This window comes from Leopardus geoffroyi, chromosome B4 (assembly GCF_018350155.1).
Source record: "Leopardus geoffroyi isolate Oge1 chromosome B4, O.geoffroyi_Oge1_pat1.0, whole genome shotgun sequence".
NCBI classification, from domain to species: Eukaryota; Metazoa; Chordata; class Mammalia; order Carnivora; family Felidae; genus Leopardus; species Leopardus geoffroyi.
In genome coordinates, this window is record NC_059341.1 from 96,615,167 (window position 1) to 96,633,531 (window position 18,365).

Consider the following 18,365-nt stretch of genomic DNA (forward strand, 5'->3'; position numbering starts at 1 on the left):
TCACTGGAAGAATCCCCAGGAACTATACTCTACCTGCAGCTGCAATATTCTTCACACCTTTGACTTCTTTTTTCTCAAGTCATCTATGTTAATAATTGACATCATTACAGTCATGTCAGATATGGAATTAGCCAAGATCTATGGCTTATCTTTTGACTAACGCTTTCTTCCTTGTAGTTAATGTCTTATCAAAGACATTCTCAAACAGAGATATAAGCCTGTGTGATACACTGGCAAGGTACCATATTTGAGATCTATGTAAAGGTCCTTTTTCTGGAAAAACAATAGCAAGAATGATCTCATAGCTTCTATAATCCGTACAATAATGCCATTTATAAATCAAAAATTCCTTCCAGGAGTATGGAACAGATTGGCCAAATGTTTCTTTTGAAAGAGAAAACTTATAAAACTAAGGTTTTATACATGAAAATATTATGGAAAAAAAACTTTAGACAGAAGACAATAAAGTGAGTTGGGGTTTTTTTGGCCAGTGCCTGACATAAGTGATTTTTTTGCCTGTTACCTTCTAAGTCTTCATCACATAGGATACACTGATATTATAGAACTGCATTCACAGGTAACATGCAGTTTTGTTTTATTTTTAGTTTACATAATACTGGATAACATTCATCCCTGCTCTTGCATGGTCTCCATCCGCTCAGTTGCCCAGAATGGAACATGGAGTCACAGTAGCTTTCTTGCCTCCCCTTGTGGCCACAGCTGACAAGTCACCACATTCTGTTGAGCCCACTTATTTAGCAATCCTCCCACCGGGCCTTCCTATCCATCTCCATACTTCTTTCAGGCCCTCATCTTTTCTCACCCTCATGACTGCAACTGCCTTGGTCACTTACTTTCCCACCAGTCCATCTGCACAGTGCTATCAGAGCGATCTTTCCACAGCACATGAGGTAGCCAGTCAGGAGACAGTATAGCTGCCCACCCCAGAGAAACATTTTGATGTAGATTCTGCAGATTATTTGGGAGACAATGGGTCATTGCTCATAGGTAGGTAACCCAGAAATCTTCTGAAAGTGGTTATCCAGACTCTAAGTGCTTACCTTGGACACTCGAGAATATTGAAGCCGGTCAGGATCTGGATGATCCTGACAAGGTCCCAGTGGTGAGGAGAGACAAATCCAGATCCACGAGGGACAGTCCCCTTGGCCAAGCAGTTTGCACAGCAGAATCCATTTGGTAGTTATGGATTCATAACTCCAACCTCAAGCCCTCCCTCCAGAGAGGGAGTTATTGCAACATATGCCCCAAAGTCATGACAGAACCATTTCTCATCGGTTGTAGTTCTCTAAGTAACACTGCCCAGACTCATACTTGATGAAAATTATGTTCATGCACCAGATGATGTCCTCGTTTTCCTCAGCCATGTTAGCCTTGTGAGCCTTTTTGGACGTTTGCTGGCCTAACACAGAAGATGCGTGCATCTTCTTTTCTCTGTGTTGGGAGGCTACCTACAGCTTTAATCCAAACATGCAGTGTAGCTACTGAATTTACATGTGAAGGATTATGGTGAGTGGAAAATCAGCAGTCCCGCCAGCCCATATGACCCCCCAAAATGTCAGTCTCCTTTAGAGAGATTTGAAATTACAAAGGATAAATTAAAGAAACTTTTAGAGGAAGGGGAAGCACTTCCTAAATGTGAAGATTTTTCTCAAATATTAACACCTAACATTTGTAGAGTGCTTCACTGTTTACAAAACACTTCCACATATGTTTTCTCTAATTCCCATGGCAATTCTGTGACCTGTTATGATTCTGCTTTACAGATATGAAAGCTGACCCTCAGAGAAATTAATCAGTGTGCCCCCAAATATCAAAATTCATAACTGACAGAGTCTTGACTCAATTTGTCTTAATTTTTCTAATTCAGTGCCCTTTCCAGTTTACCATATATCTATTAAGTAATTAGTTGTTTGACATAAAAAGTAGCGTAGGGGCACCTGGATGGCTCAGTTGGTTAAGCTTCAGACTGTTGATGTTGGCTCAGGTCATGATCTTGCAGTTTGTGAGTTCAAGCTCCACATCGGGCTCTGCGCTGACAGTGTAGAGCCTGCTTGGTATTCTCTCTCCCCCTCTCTCTCTCTCTGCCCCTGCCCTGCTCATGCTATCTCTCAAAAATAAATAAATAAAACTTTAAAAAAAAAAAGTAGTGTAAAATTTTATCTATCAGATTGCTATAAATTATACGTAACATAAGGAGCATAAAATAGGTGCCATTTCCCTTATAGTGATTACTTTTCTGAATGCATTTCAAGATCATAATTAAGAAGTTTTATTTGTCTGAAAGATAGTCAGGCCATTCCCATTGTTAAAGTGTTTGTTTGGCTACAGCTGTCTGCATCCAGGTTCTGTGCTACCTCTGTCACATTGCTGATAGATACTTAAGTGTCAAGATCATTGCTAGGAATTGTCTCTGAGAATGTGCTATCACATGTCACCACTTCTCCTTTGCCTTTGGAGTGAAGATGTTCTAGTCAGTAATGTATCAGGAACAACGATTGGCCCTTTGTGATTACACGTGCGCACATACACATGTGCATGCACACACATGTAATTGTAATACTGAAGACCGAAAAATGAGGATAACTTCTATTAAGTCTAATTGCAGATACCTCTTAATTATTTGTGATGAAAGATAAAAGAAGTAGCATTTTTCAGGATCAAAATTCACTAACAATGCAGTACTCCTTTTAACCAACTTTTGACTACGGTAAAATTTGAGTTCACCTCCTTTACTCTGAATGGTTTCCATGGTCGTAAAACAAAAACACAAACTGTTAACCAGGCTCAAGTAATAATAATTTAAAATCCTTAAGGAGAATTACAATTTATGAAGCTTTGTCATACCCCTTCCTTCATCATAAAGCAATCTTATAAAATAGAGGGGTGTTACCCCCATTTTACGGGTGTGAAGGCTGAGATCTGTTGACTTGGCCATGATCACACAGCTACTATGTATATACTGACTTAGATCTAAGATTTCTCATCCCAAATTCAGATTCTAAGCTGCCTACACGCACACACACACACCCTTTATGATTTGCATGAAATGGAAATGATAATAAAGAAACACTTAAGGGGTAGGGCCCCTGGGTGGCTCAGTTGGTTGAGCATCCGACTTCAGCTCATGTCATGATCTCATGGTTTGTGAGTTCGAGCCCCACATTGTGCTCTCTGCTCTCAGCACAGAGCCCACTTCAGACTCTCTCTCTCTCTCTCTCTCTCTCGCTCTCTCTCTCTCTGCCCTTCCCCCCTTCTCAAAAATAAATAAACACTAAAAAAAAAAAAAAAGAAACATTTAAAGGGTGCCTGGGTGGCTCAGTCAGTTGAATGCCCGACTTCAGCTCAGGTCAGGCGATGATCTCACAGTTCTTGAGTTTGAGCCCAACATCAGGCTCGCTGCTGTCTGAGCAGAGCCCACTTCCGATCCTCTGACCCAGTCTCTCTCTGCCCCTCCCCCACTCACATTGTCTCTCTCAGTCTCTCTGTCTCTCAAATACACATTCAAAAAGAGAAACACTTAAAAAGTGGAGCTATATAATGCAGTTGTTTTTGTTGCTCCTGACAATATCATAAAACCACATTTTTATGTGTGTTTTTGTGTTCTCTGTAGTGATGTTTTTCTTATACAGCACTACTTAAATATGACATTTTCCAAGCCTATGCATAGACCATGCCAGCTGCCCCAAAAGACCAGACTGACATGATATGAGCTCTTTGTTTACTCAGTGAATAGGCACAACTTGTGTCCTGCCAGCTGCTTGGCCCACAGTCTTAACCTTGTTCTGTGAGAAACACCTGTATGAGTGGCTGGATAATTAATTCCATACTCCAGCCTTAGGATCTTCTGTTAAGATTAAATCAGATAAGGCCTCTGACTGTGAACAATATACCACTCTCTGGATTAGGTTTGGTCCACTGAGGCCAGGTGGACATGGACTTCAAAACACTGCGTTCAGAGGGAGTGTGGTTTATTGGGAGCTTCTTACCTGAAGAGACTATTGAGGCAGAGAAACGTTTTAGTGCTACGCTCAGGATACCCGAGGGTGGGGTCTGGGAGTATTAGTATGTGAAGTGTTAGGACTGGGCAGAATTGCCCCTGCCTTACTCAATTCATTAGGGATAGTAAATTGCTCTAAGATTACAGCATGGAGGCAGATTACATTCGTTTTTCGGGAGTGGGGTGGGGGTGATTCATTAAAGACATTTATCCAGAGAAATGGGCTTATTGACATTGAAAACTGAGACCAAGGTCACTTCAAGTTCTAGCAGGAGCATTAACAGTAATTTAAATATCGAAGACAAGCCTGTGACTCAATGCTGAGAGAGCCTTTTCTGTAAAGGTATGTGGACGTTTGCACTGAACCTTAAGATGACTCATCTTCAGGACTCTTGGAAGCCACTTGTTGATATCTAATGCATAAGCCACTGGCAATTATCAGACAATATGTCACCTAAAACGCGGAAGCTCACGTTATTTCAATAAAGTCTTCCTTCTTTCATCGTTACAAAGAGTTTACATACGTGCTTTGCTTCTGGTTAAATAAAAACAATCACTTCCTCACCCCTGACGAAAAGTATACCTTATTTGAACCTGGGCCAGACATGTCATCACCGGAGCAAGGGGGAAGAGGCAGTGTTGAGTTTTCCTAAACATTTCTGGTTCCCCATTGATAGAACCTGGAGATATTTATTTGGAACCTGTGTTTCTGCTGCCTGCAGTAATTGTTGCCCTCCTGGAAATGTAATTATGAGTGGGCCGTGACACCGAACTCTTCAAATTCATTCCACGTGACCTGATCTCAGTTACTCTCAAAACTTGGTCCAGGGCCTTCTTGGTCCATCACTTGTTCCCATTCGGTCAGTAGAGGTAGGAGCTAGAGGACAAGTGAAGTGACTTATGTGACCAAAAGTGAGGAAGCCGCTTTCCAAAGAGATTAGCTCCCTACCACAGAGAATTCTCTGTTTCTAAATTGTTTAAATTTGGTTTGCAAGGGATTATTTCATGATCCTGGTGCGCTTCCTGCATCTGTTTAGTCTTAAATGCTTCCTAAAACATTTTTCAAAATCCATGCGTGATTTTCTAATCCTCCCTAATACATGGACTAGTTAAAATGTAACTCCTCTTATTCTTTTTTTTAATCCTAGCTTTGGAAACAAATGTGTGAGCCTTAAGAACGGATGAGAAAAATGAGAGAGAGCCATCGGAAGCATTGCTGGGTGATGGTGGTTCTCTTGTTCGTGCACCTTACAGGAAATTTCAATTTCCAATAAGAAAAGTTCAGGCATTGTCATCACAGCCTCTGTTTCTGTTGGGCAGGGGCGAAACAAATGCATTGCACTCCCTCTGCTGGCTCGGAAGCTGCAATCGCTCATTAACCAGATCTATATTTAGATGTAGTTCCCCATTTAAAAAAAAAAAATGGTGTGTAGAAGAAAGAAGCAAAACCTGGGACAGCTGCTAATTTTACTATTCATTTAAAATGTCAGGAAAAACAAATATCTGCCCAATGCAAATGGTTAAATGAACAAGAAAGCCAGCAGTTTTTAGGCTTTTCGGCATTGTACTAGGAAAAAAATAAAGGCTGCCTCTTCCCTCCCCAAGGCGTATCTCCAACAGCCTTTAAAAATTACTCCGTTCTTTTCCAATACTGAAATGATCTTTTCCCAGAGCTCAATGAGCAAATTAATAGAATAGTATGTTTCATATGTTTGAAACACTCCAGAGAAAGCAAAGGCACGGATTTGGCTCTGGGTGAGGGGGAAGAGAAAGGGTGTCTTTCTCCTGGTGTCAGAAAGGAAAACTAAAAGATCATCACACTGAAAGTCTATACCTCAGGGGAGGCCACTTTCGTGCCTGAAGGCATGTTACCCACAAGCCTGGAAGGGAATCATAGCTCCGTGGAATTTTATGGCCCAGCAGACCTAAGAAGGCATGGTTGTACTCATGAGTGAGGACAGCCTACCGGGAGAGCAAGACGTTCCAGATGTCAGGGCATCCTGGGGGCCCGAGCCCTGCTTCACTCAGGTTCAACAGCATATTGAGAGTTTTCCTGCAAGGCAGATCTTCTGGCCCGGTTTTGCCCTCTTTACCTTCTTGCTTGCTTTCTTCCCCAGGCGTCTGGATGCTAACCACATCAGCTACGTCCCCCCGAGCTGTTTCAGTGGCCTGCATTCCTTGAGGCACTTATGGCTGGATGACAACGCCCTGACAGAAATCCCTGTCCAGGCTTTCAGAAGTTTATCAGCACTGCAGGCCATGACTTTGGCCTTGAACAAAATACACCACATACCAGACTATGCCTTTGGAAACCTCTCCAGCTTGGTAGTTCTGTAAGTTTATTGATTCCCCCCCCCCCTTTATACTTTTTAACTTTGACCTTCAAGTGCCAGTCTTTCAAACCTTGAATAGGGACATTTTCAGGGAGGAAAACCCCCTGAACCCCTCCCCAAAATGACTCACAAATGTTCTAATTGTATAAAAGAATTCAACAGCTTTTAGCAAGCACCTGCTAAGTGCCAAGCACTGCAAGGCAAAGATAAACTATTACCTGTGTCTTCGGGAAGCCGATGAATATTGTTCAGGCAATCCTCATGCTGTACAGTTAGTCCAGTGACTGAAGTTAATAAAAAACTCCTTATTTCTGGTAATAGTTTATTATTCAGGTCAAACTGAAATATGCCTTTATTACTTAATATTTTTTGAACCCCTACCAGGGGGGAGAGAAGTAACAACAAACCATTGACAGAGAGCTGTGCGTTTGTGGGGCTTTCTTCCTGATGAGTCTAGATTTCTTTAAGTAAACCAAAATGATTCTCGAGTAAGTTTGAAAAATAATCAGTCTTCTTTAAGAGTGTAGTGATATATAAAAACATTTAAAAAATTTTTTTTAAAAACCTACTTCAGCTCAGGGCATGATCTCACAGTCTGTGAGTTCGAGCCCCGCCTCCGGCTCTGTGCTGACACCTCAGAGCCTGGAGCCTGCTTCAGATTTTGTGTCTCCCTCTCTCTCTGCCCCTCCCCTGCTCATGCTCTGTCTCTCTCTGTCTCAAAAATAAATAAAACCATTTAAAAAAAATTTTTTAAGAGTGTAGCAATATGCCCCCGGTAATATAATGGTCCCTCAAGGCTGATAGAGGAAGATAGCAGCTGCTCAAAAGGCTGTAAGATCTGTGTGCGTAGGAACTGAAGAGGGCTTCTTCTGCCCTGTTTCTTCCCTTTGCTCCACACCCGCCCCTGGCCTGCCACTGCCTTCTATTATTCCAGTTTTCTTGATTACCCATCTCCCTTGTATTGTAGTACATCTTCCTTTGAGGGCTGGCCAGCTTCTTACCCCTTTCCGCATGTGTTGTATGTGGAAGATTGTCAGTAAATGTCACATGAAACCAACATATATTTATTAGAATAAAAATCTTAGTCTAAGAGGATAAGAAGTTTGGGGTGATATTAACAAATTTCTATATGGACTCTCACATATAAAGATGATGCTACCGACCCACCAGAGGCTGGGTATGTGCTTTAATTTTTTCCTCCCCCTGAGGGAATGGGTTTACAAGAGATCCACCCATTCTTTTTCACCCTGTTCTCCTTAAGCCCATTTTCCAAAAATCCCTTTGGGACTTGGTCCAGTTTTCAGTTATGTACACAGCTGCTCTCACTGGCCCTGACTTAACTGACTTACCATTGAGCCAAAGATGATAATTGTACACACTAATACTGCGTCGAGATAACTAATCTCCCTGGGCAGCCAAAAAAAATCTGATCGCCATTCTCTGTGGCTAAAATTGTTGTTGCCTGTTAACCTGTGGCCCCACCCTGGGAATGTAGACATTATAAGCCAGGAGCTTTGCTAGAAAATATGCTTCAAACGCTTCCTTCCATCCTTCATTTGCCAAAGATGGTCAGAATCTCTGCTTAACATCCTACATCCCAAAGCCGTGTTAACAACCTGAACTTCCTTTTATCAGCATGTTGCCCATAGTATTATACACTCCCTGATATCTCAAACCCAAAAGATAAAACTGTCATTGCCTATTAAATTCTCGGGTATATAATCATCTATGGTAAGAGCGGATGGGTCATATAGACCTTTTAAAAAAAACAACAAAGTTTAACAAAGCATTTCTTATATATAATTAGTGCGTTCTTTACTCTAAATTTCTTTGGATTTAATCAATCTGAATGCTGTGCCTAAGTTTCCCTGTGCAGCATGCCTTCCTGACTGTGTCTGTAATGTTCTTCTGCAGGCATCTCCATAATAATAGAATTCACTCCCTGGGAAAGAAATGCTTTGATGGGCTCCACAGCCTAGAGACTTTGTGAGTTGACCTTTTATTTGTTTCCCTTTTTTCAGTGTTTTCATGAGTATTCTGAAGGAATCAAAATAGCCTTAAAGTCAAACTTGCTGTTTGGTTTGGTTAATTGCCTGAGCTTTAAACAGATATTTACGGCAGCTTTATCTTACACACACACACACACACACACACACACACACACACACACAGAGCTAAGCAATAAAACTGATATTTTATTTTAATCTAACAAGAGTGGTAAATGAGTTAGAATCACTATAAACTAAATGAGATGTTCTCTACCGAGCAGTGACTGTTTGCTTAGGAATGTGTACTCTGTGTCAAGGATCAATTCTATACTGTCACTCAGGCTCACTATTCATGAGTCTAGCCTGCACTCCCTGCTCCCCCACCCCACTGCCCCCAATGAGAGGACACCAACCAGGCAAATGCCAGGACTCTCTAATCTGAGATGAACAGGCGTCTCATTAACAAACCACAAAGGTTCACACTAAAGCAATTCAAAAAACTAAAAATTAATAACAGCTACCATTTCTTGGGCATATCTATAACCAAATATTGCACTGCATGTTGGCAGACACTGTTTCATTTAACAGCCATCTGAGGAGGCAGCCATCACTGTCCCACTTTCCGCTCTAGTCAGGTTAAGTTATTTTACGAACATGACATATCTAGTCAGTAGCATAGCTGGGATTTGCTTCTTCCCTAGTTTGAGTCTGAAGTCCATGCTTAGCAGTATACACTGCTTCCAAAGAATAGCTCAAAAGTTCAGTTCTGAATTGGTACCTATAATAAAAATAGAGTCCAGCCAGCTGACCTCCAAGAGCCTTTCCCAGAGGCACGGTGAGAAGAATTCTCATTGACCTCACCAGGCTCCAGCCGTTTCCCAGGGGAAGAGCTGCTCCTCATTGCCCTAACTGAGCGACAGAGGTATAATGAGGGTAAGGTGACAGGCAGTGAGGGTCCTGAGTGTTCTGGAAGAAAGGGCATGCTTCCATTTGTGCCCCCTCTCACTCCCATATTTTTAATATTCAAATACAGTAAGTCACACAGGGCCTGAATCTACAATGTTGGCTCTGACCCAAGAGATACCAAAGACCATCTCTTCTGTGGCCTTGGAGCCCATTATTTATTTGAATACAGAGCTTAGCATTCGTACATGGTCGGTTTAGCTTCGAACCAGGTCTGGGTCTGGTGATTTCCTGAGGGACCATCTGTTGTTAGTGGTCTTCTCCAGGTCAATGAGTGCTCACGCTCTCTTTCCAGGGTTACTTAAATCACCCTGTGCCTCCTCTTAGAAGAGAGGAACCATCCTCATAAGGAGATGCCAAAGATGAACTTATCCAGAACTTTGAAGTCAATTTCATGGCATAAGCAAGCCATTCCCATGAGCTGCTTGGTAAAATTAGAACTTCTCCCTTATCCACACAGGGCTGGGCATGATATCTTAGCAATGCAAAGCACCTTCCAGTCCTTTCCAACAGAGGAGGAACAAAAAACAGTATTGGCTTTGAAGGGTGTTTCCATAAATAGTGTCTCCTTTTTTTCCCCCCATGTTTGAGATGAAGACCTTGGATTTCATGTAAAGAGTAAAGCATTTCTGGGCAAATTCTTATGAGTCTCATTCTCCCCCTCCCCTCCCCTCCCCTCCCCCCCCCCTTGCCCAGGGCTACAGAGGATCAGTAAATTGGTTACTCCCAACCTCTTCCTTTCCCTCACTAGAAACCCAAGTAATTTATAAGGACCCAGTCCTCGTTTAATCAAAACAGAGCATCTGGAGAGATTTACAAACAGGAAGAAAATTTATGTCCACAAAAGACACGAGTTTCCTGCCTGCAGTATAGCTTAAGGATGGTTTGTGCCAGACAAGTAGGAATCCTGATTCATGTTTAACTCGGTCAAATTATCTCTCTTAAAATTAAAAAGCAATTCTTCTCCATAGAGGAAGATCTAACCACATCTGATTGCCTGACCAAAAGGTTTTTCTGCGTCATCTGGGAAATCTGACATTCCCAGAGACTAGGAGGCAATTACTTTTTCATATGAAGTTGTAGACATAAGGTGGAGTAAGTCTATAAAGCGCTTGTGAGTAATGGAATTGAAAAGCCATTTGTGTCATAACAGATCGAGAAATTAATGTTTCAAAATTGTTTGGCCATTCCGTCTCTGTGCCTGAAGGATAACATAGAGCTCTGCCTCACAGACCAAGGAAAACATACTTCTGATCTGAATCATTATTTGTGACCCTGAAGAAACTCTGGACCCGATGCCCTTCCTGAGAGTACCCAGTACCACATAAACCTCTCCAGAAGCAGGCTATCATCCTGGACCTCAGCCTGGGAGAGACACATGGACTCATCAGGAGTCAGGGACAAAGCAGCTCTCCAAGATGCCCTCTCAGGCGAGACTCTGAAACACAGGGGGGTAGGTCAGAGAGTGTAGGTGGGAACAAGAAAGGAAATGTGATTCAGGAGCCAGGACAAGAGCACACACAAGCGGACAGCTTGGTGAGCCGGGTTCAGGTGAACGGCTACATCAGCAAGCAGCCAACACCTGGCCAAACGTCCCTCTTACTTGAACGTTAACACTGTCATCTGTCCCTCCCTTTTTTTAAATGCCTCTGTGCCACTGAGACTTGACTCTGAAATGTCTCATGATCAGTGTGATGACCAATTTTAATGCACATACTGGTCAGCAAGCCAAGAAAATCTCTTTCCATAAAGAGAAGGAATGAGAATTTTTATCAGTGATCCTGCCCCATTGGACGGCATGTTAACTTTCTCTGTATAAGTAGTATATTCGAATTTTTAAATGAGAAACTGAAAATACTATTTACTTATTTTCAGAGATTTAAATTATAATAATCTTGATGAATTTCCCACTGCCATCAAGACACTCTCCAACCTTAAAGAACTGTAAGTACTTAGGACAGATTTAATGGGAGAATTCTATTCTTTGTGAATTCACTTTAAAATATGTTTGATTATTGTACATAGTGTGACTGACTAGAAGATTTTTAAAAATTTGTATAGGGGCACCTAGGTGGCTCAGTCGATTAAGCATCTGGCTCTTGATATCAGCTCAGGTAGTGATCTTGCAGTCTTGAGATCAAGCCCCAAGTTGGGCTCCATGCTGAGTGTGGAGCCTGCTTGGGATTTTCTCTTTCCCGCTCTCTTTCTGCCCCTCCCCCACACACTCTCTCTCTCTCTCTCTCTCTCTCTCATAATAAATAAATAAACATTTAAACAAATAAATAAGTTTGTATAAATAATAGTTAAGTAAACCTGTAATATATTTTAATTTATTCTATCATCAGATAGTCTTTTTTAAATTTATAATGGATTTCTCTAGTATGTGTATATTAAAAAATATATACATAGTTCTCTAAATCATACTCTTTTCCTAAGCTATATTTCCCCAACATTTATATACTTCATAGATTTATAGAAAATCGCTATGGAATTCAGTTATTTGCCAAGCATTTTGAAAAACAGACTTCTCTAGGCTGCATAAGTCTAGAACTAGAGAAATCAAATGCATGTGCCTAGTACTATGCTAGATGCTTTCACATACATTATTTCATATTCTTTAAATACTCTGTGAGTCATATTTAATTTTTAAAAACCTACAATTTTACTAAGGTAAAGCTAACTTTCAGCTCCTAGGTTGCATATATTGTCTTTTATATACTAAAATTTAATTGCCTTTTCTTTGTACCTAAAAATATGAATAATGTATGAAAGGAATGTTCCAATATTTGGAAAGAAAAATAAACATAGAGCCTATCCTCTTGGCTGAGAGAAATAAGACACACAGCTAAAGGAAGCAGACAACAGGGCTTGTTTGTAAGAAAAAGCCTTTAGGAGGGGGTTCTCCCTCAGGAACCCCACGTGTGGCTGAACCGGGAAGTCATCGTGGTCTCTGCTTAAGCAACCCAAAGACTGTCACTCACCTTATCCAGCCACCGGCCCACATGGGACCCAGAGATCATTGACTCTGCCCCTCTGCCATTCAGACAACATGAGCACCGACAGAGGAGAGTCAATTTGTTATTACACACTCACTGAGCACCTTCCCTCAGCTCAGGAAATTTTGCCCTCATAAGGAGATTACTTAAATCTCTGCTTCACAGCAGCTTAAGTCAATTTTCTCTTCTCCTAGCTTCAAATGGGGTCAGAAGGAGTGATCATAATCCCCTCTCCAAAGATGGTTCCCTCTCTCTCAAGTTGTTATACAATGGTGCTCTATTGGATATTAACAGATGGAATTTCTTTTTATAACATTAGATTGTAAGTTTCCATAAAGCACAACTATTATTTTCAGATTCTTTATTCCTCTTTCAAGATAAGAGCTCGTGATTTCTTTTTCTCCTAGAGAGCACATAAGCTTCAAAATGCATAGAGGAATTTAACTGTATCCTCTAGTTACCAAAGAGGTTGATTATTGCCACAGGAAGGGGGGGGGGGGGGGAGTACCATTACATACTTTTACCCTACACGTTATTTTCTAAAAAAAAAATTTCCCTCTCTTTCTAGAGGATTTCACAGCAACAATATCAAGTCAATACCTGAGAAAGCATTTGTAGGCAATCCTTCTCTTATTACAATGTAAGTGGCCATAGTTCTTTTTGATTTTTCCATCCTGAAATATAATACATAATGCACTTTTAAATATAATACAATGAGTGTCCTATATTTTCCCAAGTTTGGTCTTTGTCAGTGTAAGAATCTATACAGAGAAGTGTATGGAGAGATGTTTTGTCAGGTTTTAGCTGAATGCTAACATAACATCAAAGATTCTTTTTTTCTATACCCTACAAGTGTGCATTGCATTATGCTTCGTATCTTCAGATGCCTTGTCTCACTTCACAAAAATCTTGTGAAATAGTTTTGCTTATCTCTATTTTCTAAGGAATAAAACTCATTTTCAGAGTTTCAATGTCAAGGTCACCTAGTCATTCAGAACTTAAATCCAAGTATACTCGAAATATAAATTATTACATACAAATGGGAGTCCTTTACAGCAATAGACTCCATTGATGGTGGGGGTTTGGGGCATACTGGCTTATGCTAGGTTTCTATATCGATTTGTTACCAAGCCCAAGCATTGAGTCACATTTATAGAATTACAAGCTAGGTTGTAATTCTAGAAAGATGTGTACATTCTTAAAAGGTGTATTGGGGATTTATATGCCATCAAAGCATAAAATAGAGTTACAACTACAGCGTATAATTAATTGGTTATATGTTCACATTTTAGCAAAGACAGAAGACTGATCATCTGTAGACGTACAGGAAGATGAAAATAGGCATTAGGATTGTTCTTTGTTAAAGACCCCTGGCAGATTTGGGGCGTAGTACTGGCCTGAGGTCTGCAGGAGGGGTCTTGGATATGCAGGAGGAGAGTAAGGACAACTGTTGAACCTGACTCTAGGGGCATTTCTTGGTAGATATTCATCCTGTGCCAACTTAAGAGGCTTTTTGGAACCGGGTAGCATCTGTCACCAATGAGCTGGAATCCCAATTAGCCCTGACAACTGAAAAAAAAAAAAAAAAATACCATTCATCGTTTCTGAAATATGTTGACAGTATGTTGGCAAACTAAGGGTTTTAAAGTCTATTGCCAATAAACATTAGGCCTCATTAGAGAGTATTTACATATTAAGAGTTGGCAAATTGCATTGCCTTTGCTTCTTTTTCCTTGCAGCCACAAGCCTGGGTTTGTTTTTTTAATCGCTCTTTTGATATGCTAATACCACTTGAGAAAGGACTTGAAGCCCCCAAAATTTATTAGTGCTTCTATCCAGTATTTTATGGTATTCACTGTTTTCTCCCTGAAACTCTCCTCTCCTTGCTTCTGCCTCTATCTCTTGCCACTGCCACCCCATCAAGGATCCCCAGCTCCCACTCTGTGTGAACGCTTCCCTTGTCCCATTGGCTACCCAGTCCCCATGTCTACCTCTATGGTCTCCGTCCTCCGTGTGACTTCTTTTCATGCCCACTGCCCCCAGCCTCTGCCAGCCACCACCTCGACATTCTTGCCACCCTCCCTGCCTCTACCGCTAACAGACCTGTCACCCTGAAGCACAGCATCCGTCACTCTCTTGCTGTGAAACATACGGAGATTCAGGATTGTCTATCGTGAGTCTCCTGACCAGCTCCCCAAAGCTCTCCTCAATTACCATATGCCATAACCCAGATGGACGAAGCTATCCTCATACAACAAAACTCTTTATTTCCTTTGCTCCTATGATTCCATCCCCTCACAATGCTTATTGAAATTCTGTCTTCCTGGGCCCATTTCCAATGATATTCCATTAAGTTTTTCTTGATCTCACAAGAAAACTCCCTCCTAAGAACCTTTAACTCCTTATTTGTATTTGTGATACTTAGGTACAAAAGCATGTGTATTCATATCTGCCCAGGATACATACATACACACGTGTGAACACAATTACATACATACAAGCATATTGTCTAGATAAGGGACAGTGTAATATTATGATGAAAACTCCATTTTTAATCATAAGACCTTCTAGCTCTAGCTCTTTCTCTTGCTGATTGTCTAACCCAAGAGAAGAGGTTGGAGGGTAAGAGGACAGAAGGGGACTTAGGTTGGTTGGATGACAATTCTATCCCAGGTACTATACCAGATGTCACACAAGCATTAGCTCTTTCAATTTTTACACAAACCCTACAACTAAGATTTATTATTCCAGCTTAACAAATTAGGAAAGTAAAGCTCTGGGAAGTAATGTACTTGCCAAAGTATCTGAGCTTTAGTTTCCTCCTCCAAAAATGAGATAAATAATATCTAAGTATCTGTGCTATGGATCTCATAAAGCTGTTGAGTAGACCAACTGAGCTATACATGTGAAAGTACTTTATCAACCAGGACGTGGGATGCTGCTACTTATTTGTTCTGTCCCAACTGATTCCAAGCTTCTTTAGGGCAGGGACATTTTACCCATCTGCAAACTCCCAGAATCTAGCGTAATGTCAAGCACATAGTAGATACTTAATTACGGCTTCCCTAATGAATCAGTCTCTAAATTCCCACAGTACCGACCCTCATACTTTGAGCACAGTAGACACCAATAAATATTAGTTGAATTTCATTGAACTAGGATGTGTCAACTGACAACTTTTTGTAGGGCTCCATTGACCAGACAATTCAAATACCATTACATTGAAAACATCTGTAGAACAGCCTGGGTGGCTCGGTTGGTTCAGTGTCTGACTCTTGATTTTGGCTCAGGTCATGATCTCACAGTTCATGGGATCAAGCCCCACGTCAGGCTCTGTGCTGACAGCGCGGAGCTTGCTTGGGGTTTTCTCTCTCCCTCTCTCTCTGCCCCTTCCCCACTCGTGCTCTTTTCTCTCTCCCAAAATAAATAAGTAAACATTTTTTTTAAATCTGTAAAACAAAATATCATTTAAGTTCTAATAATGTCTTACCTTTAAAAGCAGTCATGACTTTTTTTAAAAAACTAAATGTCACCAAAAAAAAGCAGAGTAGCAAATTTTCTCTCAAATAATTTGAGGAGTCCTTCTTGTATGTTATGATAAGATTTGACTAACTTTCATATAAATATATGTACTGCACCTTTGTTTACTTAATGATATGACTGGCAACCCCTTGAATTACCTTCTTGCCACTTGATGAATGGTCCACGGATGTTGGAGGAAGAGGAAGATTTTTAAGTATACCTATAGTCTGCTCACTTGCTTTTCTCCTTAGTAACTATCACTCATGTCTACCTTGTTATCAGAAATTTTCATTTTTATATAGTATGGATTTCTTACCCAAAGCCTCCTCATGTGAGTTAAAACATTTTTGAGGTTTGCCTGATACCAAATAATTGGGATGTTATACAATATGGTATAATCACGGTTACGCACACTTAATATATTCCCTGAAATTTTGAACAGGTCTTCATTTGTCATTCAACTTTTATACTAAGACATTGGTGTTTGGATTTTTTCAGACATTTCTATGACAACCCCATTCAGCTTGTTGGAAGATCCGCTTTTCAACATTTACCTGAACTAAGAACACTGTAAGTTTTTCTCTTGCAGATTGCTTTCCCTTGTAGGGTTGTTGTAAAAACCACATGCATATTTTAAGTTAAAGTGCTTTGAAAATGGCACTAAAATTACCCCTTTCTGGAAACTTCTTTTGATAGTACTCATGTACCCCTCTTTCTAGGACTTTGAATGGTGCCTCACAAATAACTGAATTTCCTGATTTAACTGGAACTGCGAGCCTGGAGAGTTTGTAAGTACTCGAATAGGCTCTTGACTTGGCCCAGCATACACACTGCCCTTGAAGCCTGACCAGTCTTAAAGTCAGTGAATAAAAATATGTCACTGTGCAATGCCTGAATAAAAGAATTATGTCTGGTTTGTGTTTCAACAGGACTTTAACTGGAGCACAGATCTCGTCTCTTCCTCAAACCGCCTGCGATCAGTTACCTAATCTGCAAGTGCTGTGCGTATCAGGAAGGCAGTAACATTGTTGTAAACAGGCAACTTCCATCTAGGAGCAAAATGGCAGGCGTTATTTCAATAATGCTTTAAAAGGGGAGAAAGTTCTTTCCTTGCAGGGCTCCAGCAGGTCGTTCCTCCCTCGCCCCCGTGGGGGGTTAGGGAATTGACTGTCTCAATTCCCCGGTAATGGTGGCGGCACACCCTTTGTTCCCAAGTTCCATCCAGTCTCCCATTAGAGTTTCAACTGGCACACGTTTCCTGTCAGAAAATGGATATGAACAAGCCTAGATAACTTAATTTCCCCTTCTTTGCAGAGCAGAAAAAAATTACCTAATGGATTAAAAACCCAATATGGATGCCAAAATAAAAAATTAAGTTATCAGACCCATACAAACCTTGATAAAGGTGACCAAACATTCTTCCGGTATAGTTGTGGGTGCCATGTTCTAATGTTTCCACTAATGGTTAAACAGCTTGCATATATTATTTCTGTTGACTTGGGTTGTTGGTTTTTTTTCCTCTGCCTTTCCCTTTCTGAAAAGTAGTTTATAGGAATTTGAAGAGCTTTGTTTTGACCTTCCATTTTCAGCCCTTCCCCTCAACTCCCAACCCTATTACCATCCTTTCATGCATTGTGGGGACTTAATGAATGGACCCTTAGTCTCCAGTCATGGCTGTGTACTCACAGAGGAGACATCTGTGTCAGTTGAATGCCTCTAATTCCACCACAGGCTTCACCCAGTAGCAGAGCTACAAGCAGCACTACAAATGTAAGGGGAAGAATGGGAATGTCTGCCATAATGATTCTGCCTTCCCGTCTCCCCAGCCCCCTAGCCACTTCAGACTTCAGTTGTTCAGTGATAGGAGGTTGTAGTAACACCACGTGACAGCCTTGGAGTCAGTCATTTGTGTGTAAAGGGAGGGAACATAGAGTAAGTCTCCTCCTCTTCTCCCACATCGCCCTCTGAGGTGTAGATACAGATGAGGAAGCTGAGAATTAGGACAGTTAAGCACATTTGTCAAAGTCACACAGCAAGAAAGTAGCAGAGTCCAAATTCAAATACAGGCAGTTTGATTGAATAGCTGGTGAAAGTGCATGAATACCAGGAGAAAGTGCATGAACACCAGGTAGTGGAAATCTTAGGGGCCATTTTAGAATTCTGCCTACCCACCCAAAATGGCATAATTACCCTCATTTCTCAAGGAAACTGGCTTAATAACATGACTAAGATTTCACAGGCTATAGCTAATACTTAAGGAGCCAGCATTTAAACTGCATCTGTCTCCACTATGTCACATAGCAAATGGTAAACCACCCAGGTCTAGAATTGCATAAATTGGCTAAGAGCAAAGTCCCTGGTCTGTTTTTCTGGTTCAAATCCCATTTCTCTATACACCAGCAAGAGATCTTGAGCAAGTTATTTATCCCTTCTGGGGTTCCATTTCCCAATCTATAAAATAGAGACATAGCCATTTCCTTCAGAGGATCATCATGAGGATTAAATGAATTACTACATGTCAGACACTTATACCAGCACTGGAACA

At 41.0% G+C, this 18,365-nt stretch overlaps 1 protein-coding gene across 3 annotated transcripts in view; it reads left to right on the top strand.

Annotated features, from left to right (window-relative positions):
• The window catches only part of LGR5 (leucine rich repeat containing G protein-coupled receptor 5), a 138,062-nt gene that overhangs the window by 103,937 nt on the left and 15,760 nt on the right, over positions 1–18,365 (top strand). For 2 of the 3 annotated variants that reach the window (XM_045462699.1, XM_045462702.1), the window contains 7 exons: positions 6,136–6,351; positions 8,266–8,337; positions 11,178–11,246; positions 12,867–12,938; positions 16,319–16,390; positions 16,540–16,608; positions 16,750–16,821. In XM_045462699.1, the coding sequence (XP_045318655.1) occupies positions 6,136–6,351; positions 8,266–8,337; positions 11,178–11,246; positions 12,867–12,938; positions 16,319–16,390; positions 16,540–16,608; positions 16,750–16,821 (642 nt within the window). The remainder of the gene's footprint in view (positions 1–6,135; positions 6,352–8,265; positions 8,338–11,177; positions 11,247–12,866; positions 12,939–16,318; positions 16,391–16,539; positions 16,609–16,749; positions 16,822–18,365) is intronic. The other variant, XM_045462700.1, reaches the window with a different exon arrangement.